Source organism: Solenopsis invicta, chromosome 12 (assembly GCF_016802725.1).
Source record: "Solenopsis invicta isolate M01_SB chromosome 12, UNIL_Sinv_3.0, whole genome shotgun sequence".
Lineage (NCBI taxonomy): Eukaryota > Metazoa > Arthropoda > Insecta > Hymenoptera > Formicidae > Solenopsis > Solenopsis invicta.
The window spans coordinates 10654706-10668355 of NC_052675.1; the positions used below are offsets into that span (position 1 = coordinate 10654706).

Consider the following 13650-nt stretch of genomic DNA (forward strand, 5'->3'; position numbering starts at 1 on the left):
TAAATAAGAGTACAAATTGACTCACCGTTCGCCGCTGATCGCTCCATCCAGCTTCATTTCGGCCGTAGCTCCTTTTGAACGTTTGAGATCCAAGACCTTCCTCGATCTAAGACGACGATTCGTTTTGATTCACACTTGACACGAACGCGCGACACTTCACTTTTGGCACTCCCGGTACTCGCGCACGTCGGAAATTCGGGGTACGAGGCAACGGAAAAGATGAGAAACACGGCATTAAACGCGACGCGACTTCGCACCATCGCGTCCGATGCGACGGTTAAAGCAACGACACGACGACCACGCGATCGCGGTACGCAGTTAGCACGAACGCCCGACACTTCATTTCACTTTCGGTATATTCTCGATAAACACTCGTTCGCGTCAAAAACTCGTACGGGACGACGAAAATGCGAGTTGAAATGCGCTGCGACGCGTCGCGACGTCATACCGCCCTACCCGACCGATCGACTGACTGAAGCCAATATGGCCGCCGCGCAGGCGCAACGAAGTATTCTAAAGCTTTCAAAAGTCGTTCGTGCAAAATCGTACCTAAAGTTTGTCTCCGGTGAGTTGGCGAACGCTCCGTCAACCGCACCATCTACGATGGCCGACAGTTGCAGGTTCGGATGGAGCTCGGTTGTGGTTACCTTAATTTATTGACAAAAATGTAACACTTCTATTTTTAATTGGCCATGTTACCACCGCGCACAGCATGACAATCGCCTCGAGCACCTTTACATTATTCTTGTTTCTCTAAATACCCGTGCGCGTGCTCCTCACTCGAAATCTCCGGATCATCCTGACATCGACGCGAAGATGTCTTCTAAGAGGTATATTCGATTGTTTTTACTTTGCGTCTTCCTTTTTCTTTCATTTTTTCCTCCATCTTTTTCTCTCAATCCGCTTTTTTTTGTACTTTGACACACGCTGACTACGCCGAATTATCTTTGAAAAATTATTTATAGCGACGAAACGGAGCATGGATACTCCGGCAAGCGGTTTTCGGCTCGCCGATGATTGACCTTTCCCTGAACTCTTTGTCCTTTTATTAACCTGTGATTGTTTATCACGTCCCAACTCCCTTTTCGAAATCCCTGCGATGAAACGGTTTCTTTGCATCGCAGAAATTTTTTGATCCTAAACCAAGATGCAAAGTTAAAACAACTAATAATCCAATTTATCCATAAGATTTTGAGTTATTGCAACCAAGAATAAGCTTCGTGCAAAGTGTACAAGAGACTTTTCGCACTTCTCGTAACTTCTAGCAGCGTTTTGTCTTAAAATATGTACATTTTTATTGTTATATTTTTAGCGAATTGAAAAAGTTATCGGAGGAAAGTCTGACGAGACAGCCGGAAGAAGTGTTTGATATTATATGCAAGCTGGGAGAAGGGTCAGTTTCTGTTTAATAACTGGTGAAAGACAATGTCTTTTTTTTCCAATATTTAAATATGATCTTTTGTACACAGGTCCTATGGGTCAGTTTACAAAGCTTTGCATAAAGAAAGTGGACAGGTGCTCGCTATTAAGCAAGTACCAGTGGATACCGACCTGCAGGAGATCATTAAGGAAATATCAATTATGCAGCAATGCGACTCTCCATATGTTGTTAAATATTATGGAAGTTACTTTAAGAATACAGATTTATGGGTAAGTTGGTGCACACACTATGTTTTACTGTCCTTAACAAACCAGATGATTTATCAATTTTGTTGTACTACTTTCAGATTGTGATGGAATACTGTGGAGCTGGTTCTGTTAGTGATATCATGAGGTTAAGAAAGAAAACTCTCCAGGAAGATGAAATTGCTACAATTCTGAGTGATACTTTGAAAGGGCTAGAATACCTTCATTTGAGAAGAAAAATTCACAGAGATATCAAGGCTGGAAATATTCTTCTTAATAATGAAGGTCATGCAAAATTGGCTGACTTTGGTGTTGCTGGCCAATTAACGGTGAGTTAATGGAAAAAGAGGTTTTTTAGTCAAACTAATCTAAACTGGTCTTTCTCTGAAATAGGATACCATGGCTAAGCGTAACACAGTGATTGGTACACCTTTCTGGATGGCTCCTGAAGTGATACAAGAAATTGGTTACGATTGTGTCGCTGACATATGGTCTCTGGGAATTACGGCCTTAGAAATGGCGGAAGGCAAACCACCATATGGTGACATACACCCAATGAGAGCAATATTTATGATTCCGACTAAACCACCACCTAGTTTTAGAGAGCCCGATCAATGGAGTCCGGAGTTTATCGATTTTGTCAGTGGGTGCCTTGTAAAAAATCCTGAAGAGAGAGCTACCGCATCTGAGCTTCTGCAACATGAATTCATACGTGAGTAAAAGATGAAATTTGTTTATTTTTTTTCATCAATTAACAAGTTTATATGTATTGCAGGTAATGCCAAACAACCAAGTATCTTAAGCCAAATGATCGCCGAGGCTCATGAGATACGAGAAAAACAGAGCGCACATAGAGCTCACGTTATAAACAACGTGGCGATTAAAAGTCAAAATCAGGCGGAGGATTCGGTAAATATTTACTAAAACTAGTTTATATGTGAATAAGTGTATGTAATATATGTGTATATATGTAATATTGTGTCTCTGTGTGTTATAAGGACGAGGATGATTGTAGTGGAACTATGAAACCATTACCAGAGGATAGCAGGACTTTAGTGCCGAGCCATGATCTTCCAGACACGGGTACTTTAGTTTCGGCGTTAGACTTGGGTACAATGGTTATTAATAGTGATACTGATACCGAAGCTACTATGAAGAGTTAGTAGATCTTGATTAATATCCAACAAAAAAAAAAGATTCTTATTTAATATCTACATTCCCATTTTTTTCCCAGGACATAATACTGGTTCTGTAGAATCCGGCAAAAAATATCGACCATTATTCTTAGATCATTTTGACAAAAAAGAAGCGCCTGAGATCGGAAAAGTAAACTTTATTTACATTTACGTAGTAAGTTAGCATGATTTAAAATAATAATAATGACTAATATTATTGTATAGGGTAATGGACAGATGTTGGGAGCGAATAATATGGAAAATGCAAATAAATTAGAGCAGCAGAATCCAACCGAATCTCATAGGTTTCAAAGCCATTTACAACTACAGCTGCAAAATCAGATCTCTCATCCTATGCCAGAACAGCCATATAATAATGTATCGAAGTTTCAAAACGTCTTCACGGAACGTGATTTTGACTTTGTGAGTAAATTTGTTTCAGCACTTATTTTAAGAATTTATATATTTAATATTTGTGCATGATATATATGTATATCTCTGATTATTAATGTAACAGAAGAAAGTGACTAATCAATTCACACATTTTGTAATGCCCGTATCAAATTGTGCATTGGAGATTGAAGATTGTGAATTATTTAGAATTCTATCAATCAGATAATTTTAATTTGAATTTGTTTTATTCTCAATCTTCAATGCACAATTTGTTGATATGGGGCTTAATGGTATAAAATTTACATTCTCTGCACCAACCACATTATTTGGAATAATGCCGCTTTTGGCATTATAAAAAAAATAACTTGAATATATAGAGAAGCCGTATCCTGCAGTTGAAGTTTCTCTCCTACGAGGAGCTGCAGCAACGAATGGCCAGTCTGGACGCGGAAATGGAACGGGAGATAGATGAGCTGAGAAAAAGGTATCAGACGAAGAGACAACCTATTCTAGATGCCATGGACACCAAGCGGAAACGTCAACAGAACTTCTAACAGTCCTCCTTTATGCAAATAAGCAATGACGGATAGACAAAGGGTGTACAGTTGTATAAATGAATAGATTTTATTCGCGTCACATCCCTGGTTTCATCAAAGAGAAGAACATTGCTCCCACACCGTAAATATTTTACCTAAAAAAAACGTGTTGCGACTGTGAATGTTTCCTGTTTACTCGCGAATCACAATGTCGCTTTTCTTTATGAATCCTGGGGTATTCTAGCTAATAATAGCCACCGACAAGATACTATTAAAGACGATCAATCCTGAGAAAATTTTCAAGAAGTATCAAAGTAGCCTTGGAGGCCTGGCGATAATTGCAGAGTGATAATCGACTATAGACAAAAATTTATGATTGTTAACATAATTATTTGTAGGAATTAGGAAAAATTAATGGAGCGACTGCGAGATTTTAACTCGGGATCTCTGATTTTCACTCCTAATATTTAGCATGCTACACCATGACTGCTGGTCTCATAACAATTTCAGTTGTTTACAATTTGCCCTATGGTTCTTTCTATTTTTTTATATACTTAAGTAATATATTATTTACTTCATACAAATGTTTTATAAATATGTATATTATATAATATCATATATTGCTGCAAATTACAATTTTTTTGTTCAGTTTTCTATGGATAATCAAATTTGGACGATAATATTAAAATTACAGTTTTAAATAAAAAAAACGAATATTATCGGATTTTTAATAAAATATACACATCTATAAAACAGTATAACAATAAATCATAAAATTAGTACTATATCATCAGCTTCATAATCACTTAAATTTTAATCACACGGACTTCCATAAGATCATCGGTCTTTAATAGTATTTCGTCCGTGTAATAGCTAATAACCTCATGTCATCAATGTAAATTATTTTACGTGATTTAAGTGAAGAAACAATCACTATACTTAATTTTTGTATTATGTTTATCTATATTTACTGTTAAATATATATCCTATTCTTATAGAAACATTACGAGACTCCTCTAGGATCGTTAGAAGATAAAAAGATATGCAATAGGAATACAGAAACAAATACATTATAATCGCCATTGTTTTTATCGAGAAATTTTTATATTTACTTGGAAAGAAATCGGTATTTTGTATTATCATTCTACGCTAGTCATTTACAATGCCATTTTATCCAGGATATAAAAAGATCATTATTCACATGAAATGCACTTAAACGGCTAAGCATTTGAAGAGTTTTTGAGTGTGTGAATGCTCTATTTAATCATGACAGTTTGAAATAAGCAAACAAGGCTGTAAAAGATTTAATTTACTTTTTATTCTACTGCCATAGGTAAATTCTCCATTCATTTGTCTATTAGTACTAACAACTCTTAGTTTACATTAATTCTTTACATAATTATATTACTTTTCAAGTTGCAAACATATGTCCAACATCAATATGATCACGTAATTCTAAAATAATGAATAGTGTTCTTCAGTATGCAGCATCATGATAAAAAAAAATGATGCTGCATTCTAATGAAATATTACATAAACGAACTTACTAGTATTAGAGTCTTCCGCGCGCCGTATTAGAAAGTATTTTCCACTATGCTCTAATTTACTTTGTCATAATATGGAAATTGTTGAAACTGAAATTTATCAGATTCCAATAATGATAACGGTATTTTTAGAATAATATAAAAGTTCGCAATGTGGTAATGCCTTACAACAATCAGTTTATGTATAAAGCATTGACAATTTTTGACCGCATATTTTTTTGATCGTTACAAAATAAATATATTTGTACGTGCCATTAATACATATGGCGAATAATCATAGTGGAAGAATAATTCCTTGCTGACGATTGGGCTATTTTACAAATAGTGGGAATAAAGCTATACTTAAATACGCTATTAGCCAGAACTGATCTTCAATTTTCTTCTTTTAGAAAATAATACAGAATAATGACATATTTTTGATATAGAAGATATGCACATTGAAATAAGGTCTGAATTTGAGACGTATATTATCCATAATCTTGATATTCACAAACAGAAGTGTAATATTAATGAAGTTTTCCAACCAAAAAAGAATTTGTTTCACAAATAAAATTGTGCTTCAATTGTTTTATATATGAACCGTAATATATGAACTGTACATAATAATTGTTTTTAAAGGTTCTTTTAAATAATTTATATGGTCGTATATGTTCGATCAATTTTTACATTAAAATTGTGATGGTTTTATTGTATTCTTTCATTTTACAATTTATACAATGCATATAAACATACAGATATTTGTAAATTACATTCTTATGTCTAAAATTATAAATTTACAAACTTTATATTTTTACAGTTTGTACTGTTGTAAAACTTCCTTCTTACATTTACAACCTGCATCCATTAATGTTCTGCGATATCTGTTCTAGGAATAAAAAAAAGGAAAGCGGATAAAAATCTACACAAAAATAAGATATATACTAATGCATTTTCTACACGATTGTCAGTCATTTAGCTTTAGCTAGCAATCACTTTTCATACGCGAGGATTTATAGTTACATATTTCATAGAGCAACATAACAATCCGTTTTTATTTTTCCACTTGGAGATATGGCTTTGTATTCCTATCTAATCATGACAGTTTTATAACATGATTTTACATTGTGTATTGTATAATCTATTACAGTGTTTGGCTGAAATATAGAGACTGAAGACAGAAGTATGTTTTCCCCGAGTGAATGATTTAGCGAAAATACTATAGTCTGATAATAAAACGTTACAACATACGGAATGATTGCTATTTAATATTAAAGCGAAATATTAATAGTTTTGTTTTAAGATAATTACAAAAGCAAATATTAACATGCTGCCTTTTCAATCATTTTGTTTAATAATAATAAAGCATTATATATAAACTATGTGCGTTTGATCTCTTGAGTTTGATCTTTTATATTAATGATATAAATCTATCATTAATGCTTATTCTATTATTAAGTACATTATTACTAAGTACTTTGTTCATAAAAAAGGTTTTGTACATTTATGCAAAGTTTGATCCAAGTTAATTTTAGAATTATATACCAGATTAAAACTGGACGATATATAAAGATATATAAGGAATGTTTTATAAAAAGTTATTAAAAAATAGGGAAAAGTGGAGTAAATCGGACATATTGATAGTTTTTGCTTTCTATAAGATGCAAATGAAACGCGATCGTTAAACTGAAAGCATTATTGGAAAAATAATTAAAATTCCCTTCATTTTTGCTGAAAATTATTAACGTATTTCTTGCCTGTGTTGGAATATAGTGCAAAATAGAAATATGCCAGTGGTTCCAAATTGGGTGCCCTTATTTTTGTAGGGTTTTACAGAATGTTTTTTTTTTCAAGATTTTAATGTATTTTTTTAGTATTGAATAAAAACGAGTCAAAAATATAAATTTTATTGTAAAAAAATTGGTAAGAATTCAAATAATTCGATTTGAAATCAATTAATAAATTCAATTTATTTCGAGTCTAATGACTCATACAACTCTTACATCTTGTACGTAATGACAAAAATTTTCAATTTTTGATAAAATTGTTGCATGATGGTTGAAAATACACATTCACATCTATTCTATGAATGTTATGACAGAGAACTATCAAATTGCTATTACACATTCAGTTTTTTATAAATGATTTTACATTATAAATGACAAGCTTTGCTAAATCATGTTCATTTAAATTTAAAAGATTCTATTTAATATAAGATCCGATTTGCTCCACTCTCCCTTATTATAAAAGTTATCATGCACTTTAATGAGGGAGTGTTTCGTTTTTTCATGTTGCAATTAACTACAGTTAATGACAGCAACCGATGTTTAGAGTTTTTCAACTGCTCTAGCACTATGAGTGGACTAGTGGTCAATCGCAACGTGGTCAAAAGACACTCTTTAATCACGTACTGAAGACACTGAACATGTATCATTCAACAAAGTTTAGAGAGCTACTTATTGTTAATCTTTAAATTGGAAATAGTTTCAAAAAATAACTTGTAAAATATTCTAAAATATATCTTTTTGAAAAATTCCTTTGTGATAAGGCATACCCTGTTACTTTGTTATCACTGTGCTTACGTCGATCTTTAAACGATTTATAAGCCAATTGTTTTATATATGAAATCATTTGGTTTATAAATCATCGTCTCCTATCATACGAAAAACATTATTTTCCATGACATCAAGATCCATTGTTTGAGCTCCATCAACGACGGTTCTTGAATCGTCTGATCTTTTTGATGTCACAGCCGACCATTTGTTAGCAAGTTTCTTAATAATTGGTCCCGATTTAGAATGATAGTTATTGGCACATTCTCGCAACGGTGATCTCGTCATAACGCGACTCTGACCGTCCCGCATGACATACGTCCAGGATTTCCCAGGTTCTACCTACAAATATTTATATTTATGAGACTTGATTTGAGCATTTGAGTTATCTAAAACAGTTTATATAACAACCTGAGTTTTACTCCCCACTATGCACTTCTGCAACAACTCATCAATCATAGCTTGCAAACAAACAGACATTAAAATTGCTTGCTCGGATGCAATTGTAATCCATTGTAGTTTATTCCTAGCAATTAGATATTCGAAGGATAACTCCAGACTGCATTCATTACTATCCTCAGGATGATCCGTTCCCTACATGCATTAATAATTCATATAATCATAACGTAAATTAAAATCTATTAAAATCTATTAGTAACACCTACATTTTGTATAGTAGTAATACGCCAGCATCGCATTCGCGATACTTTAAACACAACTTCGTGCTCTTCGGATGAAGACAAGATGCGTAAATTTAATTCATTTCCACCTATAGCGAGCAATACTTTCGAATTGCTTTCGGGATAATCGCAATAACACGGTGCAAATTGTATGTAGCCATAGTACTTCAAACAACGAGCTATATTTAAATACTAAAATAATAAAAAAAAACACAAATTACTCGACAATTATTTTTTTGTCGCAAAGAAACGTACCTCTTTTCTGCTGTCGGATTTTTGCAAGTTTTCTAGTTGATGCTGCACTTCTTTCGTGACCGGAATCCAACCACTATGAATTTCTGCAGCCGCTTGGATATATAGTAAATTTAACGTTACCGGATCACTTAATAACTCAACGTCATATGCTGTGTTCCAATAATTTTTTCTGAGAACAATTCGCGTATCCATAGAACTCATGTATTTGTGCGTTATAAATGGCGATTCAAAATCTTGTAATTTTCGTAATACTGAGGAACAAAAAAAAACATTAAAAAATAAAATACATAATATATGGCTAGTAAAATGTTGTAAGAATAAAAATAAAAATACTTACTTTTGATATTACCAGATAATTCATCTTGTATAACAATAAATAGTGCAAAATGAAAATGATATTTTTCTGTTAACTTTATATGCTTATATATTCTCTGTAAAAAAAAGAAGTGTTAATTTTAACAATTGTCATATAAGTAAATTCATTTTTTATGTACATATTAATTGGGATCATACCTTTAAAATTTCATTAGAATGCTCTCCTGGTGAAACATTTAATGAAATTTTTGATCCATTCATAAGAAATACATTTAAAGTCTCCTCTTCAGATAGATTGTCCGCTGATTCTAGTTGAGCGCTTAATAAAAATCCATTTAATATCTCCGAGTTATTTATGGCTATATTTTGACCGATAGATTGAATATATTTCTCCAAAGCCAACCGCCGCTCTTCTTGCTGAGTGGCAGTCAAAGGAAAGAGCTTTTTTGGAGGAAATATAGGTAGCTGCATATTGAGATCTTTTGACAGTTGTACATGCAGATTATGCAGCTGTTTGTACCTTGTGGTACAATGAAACAATCCATTGATATGAATATTATATCCCTATAATTCGGGAGATGTCATTTTATTATCTAAATAATTAAGCACACAATATACATAATAAATAATAAAATGTATTAATACTTACAATATATGCATTCCCAGCCCCGTCCACAAATTCCTGAGTATCTGGTATAGAGAAGTGCATCTTGGCGGTATAAAAATATATTGAAAGATAAAAATATTGTTAACAAATCACATTATCTGCAGCAAAATTTATTAACTTCTTGGTATTCTTATGAGCGTGGCAGCATCTGTGAAGGAAGACAAGCCATTAATTTTAAAGATAACGTAAAGTTTCCAAAGTTTCCAAAGATTTACTAGAATGCGTTTAAAATTAATACATAGGATTTTGTGAGTTGATGCGCAGTGAGTCATTATTCGAAACGACGTTCTCGGATATAAGAGAGGCAATTCAATCCACCCACCGGTCGTACGTTTCTTTCCTTCTCTTTCTCTTGATTCCTGTATTTTCTCAGAGAGGCAGAGGAGGAATGACCCCGAGAGACCTGAATAGCGGTGAGAAGATTGTAGAAAGCGATGTCCCTAATAATTCTGAAGTCGCGGATATTCTCGCCGACCCGGAGTACACGCCGTCACTCACGTCGCTCCCGTGCTCACATATCGTTGCGCGATTTTCGTTTGCGGGGCCGCATATGTGACAATACGTGACAACGAGCCTAATCGCTCACTCCCGCCCACTCGCGCGTTACGTTTCACGCGATTATTACCACTGACAGTACTGGCACACATTTGCATCCCACCGATTCTACGTGTCTACGACAGCCCGCGGCCGCTAACACCGCGAGCGAAAGAACACACGTAAACACGGTGCGTCCGCGTCACACGCGCTCGCGAGCTTGCGCAGGTGATAGAAATTGGAGAGACAGCCGACCGATGGCGCCAGCATGTAGTCAGCGTGTGTCATGTGTCATGCGATCATATGTTTTACCAGAGAGGAACCTGAGAGCGGCCACGGCGGCCTTTTTCCTATAACGCTTCAAAAACTCCTGTACACTAGTGACGCACATCTATTCTGGTCAGAATGGGAACTACGTGTCACATCCATTTTGCAACCCGCCGTTAAAAACAGTGTGGATGTTAGCACGGACAACAACCCACATCCATCTCTCGAGAAATGGATGTAGGTTGTTGTCCGTGCTAACATCCATTTTGCTGCAAATAAAATCTGACGCGTATCGCGTATGTTGCATCCAGAACAGGGGTCGAGAATGTGTACAAATGATTAATTACGTCTACTTTCGCGTAATTATTTATTTATTATAGTCTGAATTATTTACATTAACATTAATATTAATACATATCAATACGTTTATGCCCATATTTTGCACAATCATATTTTTACTTAAAAAAGATGTTTAATAGTAACAGAGAGAATTTGGTTCTTTAATAAAGAAACATTCATTTTACGCATACTTAAAAAATAATTGTAATTAACATCGCATCATATGATGAAGAAGAAATAAATGTCTTTCCACGAATAAATATACCATCTTTTTATTTTTACATAATTCTTTATTATTTAAATGTCTTCAAATTATGCTTTTGAAAAAATTAGTTTTTTAATTTTTTTAAATCTTGACGAAACTCTCTCTCTCTCACTCTTTCTCTCTTTCTCTCTTTCTCTCTTTCTCTTTTAACGTGATTGTCCTTTAATTGTTTAGGCCTTCAGTTAGAGAGAGAAAGCATCGCGGTGATAGACATGAGCAAGCGGCGATGTTATCTCTATGGATACCCTCCTCTTCACTCCCCTCTCGACAACAAACGTTTTCCGTGCTACGTTTAGGCCGTAAAATTCAGAAAGAGGATTTCGGACAATTTCTGCGCAAGGACGTAGAGAGACTAGAAAGCGCCCACTCTTTTTTTATTATGTTACAATGGCATATACATGCATACGCATGATTTACAAATGACAATACGCGCGATTAATATGGCACAATAAATAATAATAATAATAATAATAATAATAATGTAATAAAAATCAATTAAATATATGGATACTTGAGTATTATTTTTATTCTCTAACTTACAAACGTGAAGATTATTGATCTGATTTTAATACAACCTTTCAACAGTTTTTACGAAATATCACGTAAAGATTAATCAAAACTTTACAAAAAAAAATTAATAAAGAATTATATAATAATATACGATATAAGATATTAAAGTGTTAATCAGAAAAGTAACGGATTTTAATCAAATTCTTCTCGATATTAATCGATGGCAATTGTGGAAATGATGGAAATGGGATGGCAATGGGATGGAAATATTGGAATGAATGCAATGATGTTAATGGAATGGCAATAATGGAAATGAAGACAATGACAATATATATAGCCTGACGGCAATGACGACAATGGTGGAAATGATGGCAATTATGACAATGTTCTCGAAGTTAATGATGGCAATGGAATGGCAATATGGAAATGGAATCGCATAATGGAATGAATGCAATGATGGAAATGTTATCTACCGCCATTATCGCCATCATCGCCATCATCGCTATCATCATTGCCGTCACCGCCATCATCATCGAAAGCATCGCCATCAACGCCATGATCGCCATCATCGTCATCATCATCGCCATCATCGCAGTCATCGCCATCATCGCCATCATAGCCATCATCGCCATTATTGCTAACATCGCCATCATCGCCATCATCGCCATCATCGTCGCCATCATCGCCATCATCATCGCCATCATTGCCATCATCATCGCTATCATTTCCATTATCGCCAAAAGAGTTATATCAGTCAAAGTTCGAAATGTTTTTGTAAAATTGGTTTTTTTGCGTATTTCTACAATATCTCTGTGTTCTGATAGCCCACAAAAGAGATATAACTTTTATCATGATGTATCGAATCGCTGAACTGAAAAAGGAAAGACTTACATCAGGCAAATTTCGAAATTTTGGAGAAAAATTTTCTTTGCGAATTTCTCCAATATCTCTGTGTTCTGATAGCCCCGAGAAGAGTTCTAACTTATATCATAATGGATCGAATCGCTAAAGTGAAAGACGAAAGAGTTATATCAGTCAAAGTTCGAAATTTTTGAGTAAAATTGGTTTTTTTCCGAATTTCTTCAATATCTCTGTGTCCTGACATCCCTAAGAAGAGATATAACTTTATCATGATGTATCGAATCGCGGAACTGAAATAGGAAAGACTTATATCAGGCAAATTTCGAAATTTTTGAGTAAAATTTTTTTTGCTAAACATAAATAATTATATATATTTATACACAAATATGTAGACTAATAAAGTAATAAACATAAATAATAAAAACATTTGATCTATAAAATTATTCATGTTCCGAGCGCGCGCGTGCGTTATCGTTACCGACTCAGCGTCGGTAACTCAAGCTACCTACTATGACCCTGCGAATCGTTGCACCTCACTGTAGGGGAAAGTAGGGTTATTGTACGCACTGGGTAATTGTACGCTTCGTGGTTTGGCACCTTCCCGATGAATAGAAATTATATCACGACGATATTTTGTAGGCGAAGCAATTTTAAATTATAACCAATACGTGTATCATTTTTAAAAACGTAGGTTTAATGAAAAAATAAGAAAAGTAAAATCATGATTTTTTCTTGCGATTTGGCTTCAAAAAATAAGGCAATAAGTCCGTATGGACAAATAGAATAAAAGTTATAATATAATCATTGTATACATATAAATATTGATACAGAGAGGATAGAGGGTGAACTTACTCTTTCCTCCATAAATGATTCGTGTGTTCCCGCCATATCTTAATACCGATACTGAGCGATACCGATCTTCTTCTCTGGCAGTCTGGCACGTTCCTGTTTTACTGCCGAACGAACAGAAAATAAGCGAGAGGGAAGAGACACCATGTCTATTCCCACCACGGTATATACCATGATGTAAAAAACAAGGTGAAACAACGCACATCGTCGGCAGCTCGATGCGCGGTAAGAGGCGTGGCTCAATGTGATGAGCCAATGAAATTTGGGTCCAAATATATCCGCGCAATTTAAATACGAAACAATCAT

General features: G+C 34.4%; 3 protein-coding genes across 4 annotated transcripts in view; 1 reads left to right on the forward strand and 2 right to left on the reverse strand.

Moving 5' to 3' along the window:
• LOC113004279 (enhancer of rudimentary homolog) overlaps nucleotides 1-13515 on the reverse strand; it is a 202537-nt gene extending 189022 nt beyond the window's left edge. The window contains exon 1 of the mRNA XM_039455805.1: nucleotides 13348-13515. Within this exon, the coding sequence (XP_039311739.1) occupies nucleotides 13348-13383 (36 nt within the window). The 5' untranslated portion in view covers nucleotides 13384-13515. The remainder of the gene's footprint in view (nucleotides 1-13347) is intronic.
• Nucleotides 596-3996, forward strand: LOC105195909 (serine/threonine-protein kinase 3). 2 transcript variants are annotated; one of them, XM_011161535.3, is made up of 10 exons: nucleotides 596-830; nucleotides 1313-1393; nucleotides 1470-1650; nucleotides 1728-1955; nucleotides 2020-2338; nucleotides 2402-2535; nucleotides 2625-2784; nucleotides 2861-2952; nucleotides 3027-3224; nucleotides 3572-3996. In XM_011161535.3, the coding sequence occupies exons 1-10, from the start codon at nucleotides 817-819 to the stop codon at nucleotides 3746-3748; spliced, it is 1584 nt and encodes a 527-aa protein (XP_011159837.1). In that variant the 5' UTR covers nucleotides 596-816; the 3' UTR covers nucleotides 3749-3996. The 2 variants fall into 2 exon arrangements, with proteins under 2 accessions (XP_011159837.1, XP_011159838.1); XM_011161536.3 differs by having other exon boundaries at nucleotides 3590-3996.
• On the reverse strand, nucleotides 7887-10467 carry LOC105195908 (sorting nexin-17). The gene is made up of 8 exons (XM_026130395.2): nucleotides 9958-10467; nucleotides 9702-9867; nucleotides 9251-9616; nucleotides 9075-9168; nucleotides 8738-8988; nucleotides 8468-8674; nucleotides 8214-8396; nucleotides 7887-8144 (listed from the first exon to the last, which is right to left on the reverse strand). The coding sequence occupies exons 2-8, from the start codon at nucleotides 9759-9761 to the stop codon at nucleotides 7887-7889; spliced, it is 1419 nt and encodes a 472-aa protein (XP_025986180.1). The 5' UTR covers nucleotides 9762-9867; nucleotides 9958-10467.
• Nucleotides 13516-13650: the final 135 nt, after the last annotated feature.

Excerpts from the sequence above, each read along its gene's own strand:
- LOC105195909 (XM_011161535.3), top strand. Across the intron at positions 1,394-1,469 it reads ATATGCAAGCTGGGAGAAGG|GTCCTATGGGTCAGTTTACA; the intron begins GTCAGTTTCTGT and ends TTTTGTACACAG. Across the intron at positions 1,651-1,727 it reads TTAAGAATACAGATTTATGG|ATTGTGATGGAATACTGTGG; the intron begins GTAAGTTGGTGC and ends TACTACTTTCAG.
- LOC105195908 (XM_026130395.2), bottom strand. The coding sequence starts at position 9,761 with ATGCACTTCTCTATACCAGATACTCAGGAATTTGTGGACGGGGCTGGG. Across the intron at positions 8,989-9,074 it reads ATTATCTGGTAATATCAAAA|TATTACGAAAATTACAAGAT; the intron begins GTAAGTATTTTT and ends TTTGTTCCTCAG. Across the intron at positions 8,397-8,467 it reads GTATTACTACTATACAAAAT|GGAACGGATCATCCTGAGGA; the intron begins GTAGGTGTTACT and ends TAATGCATGTAG.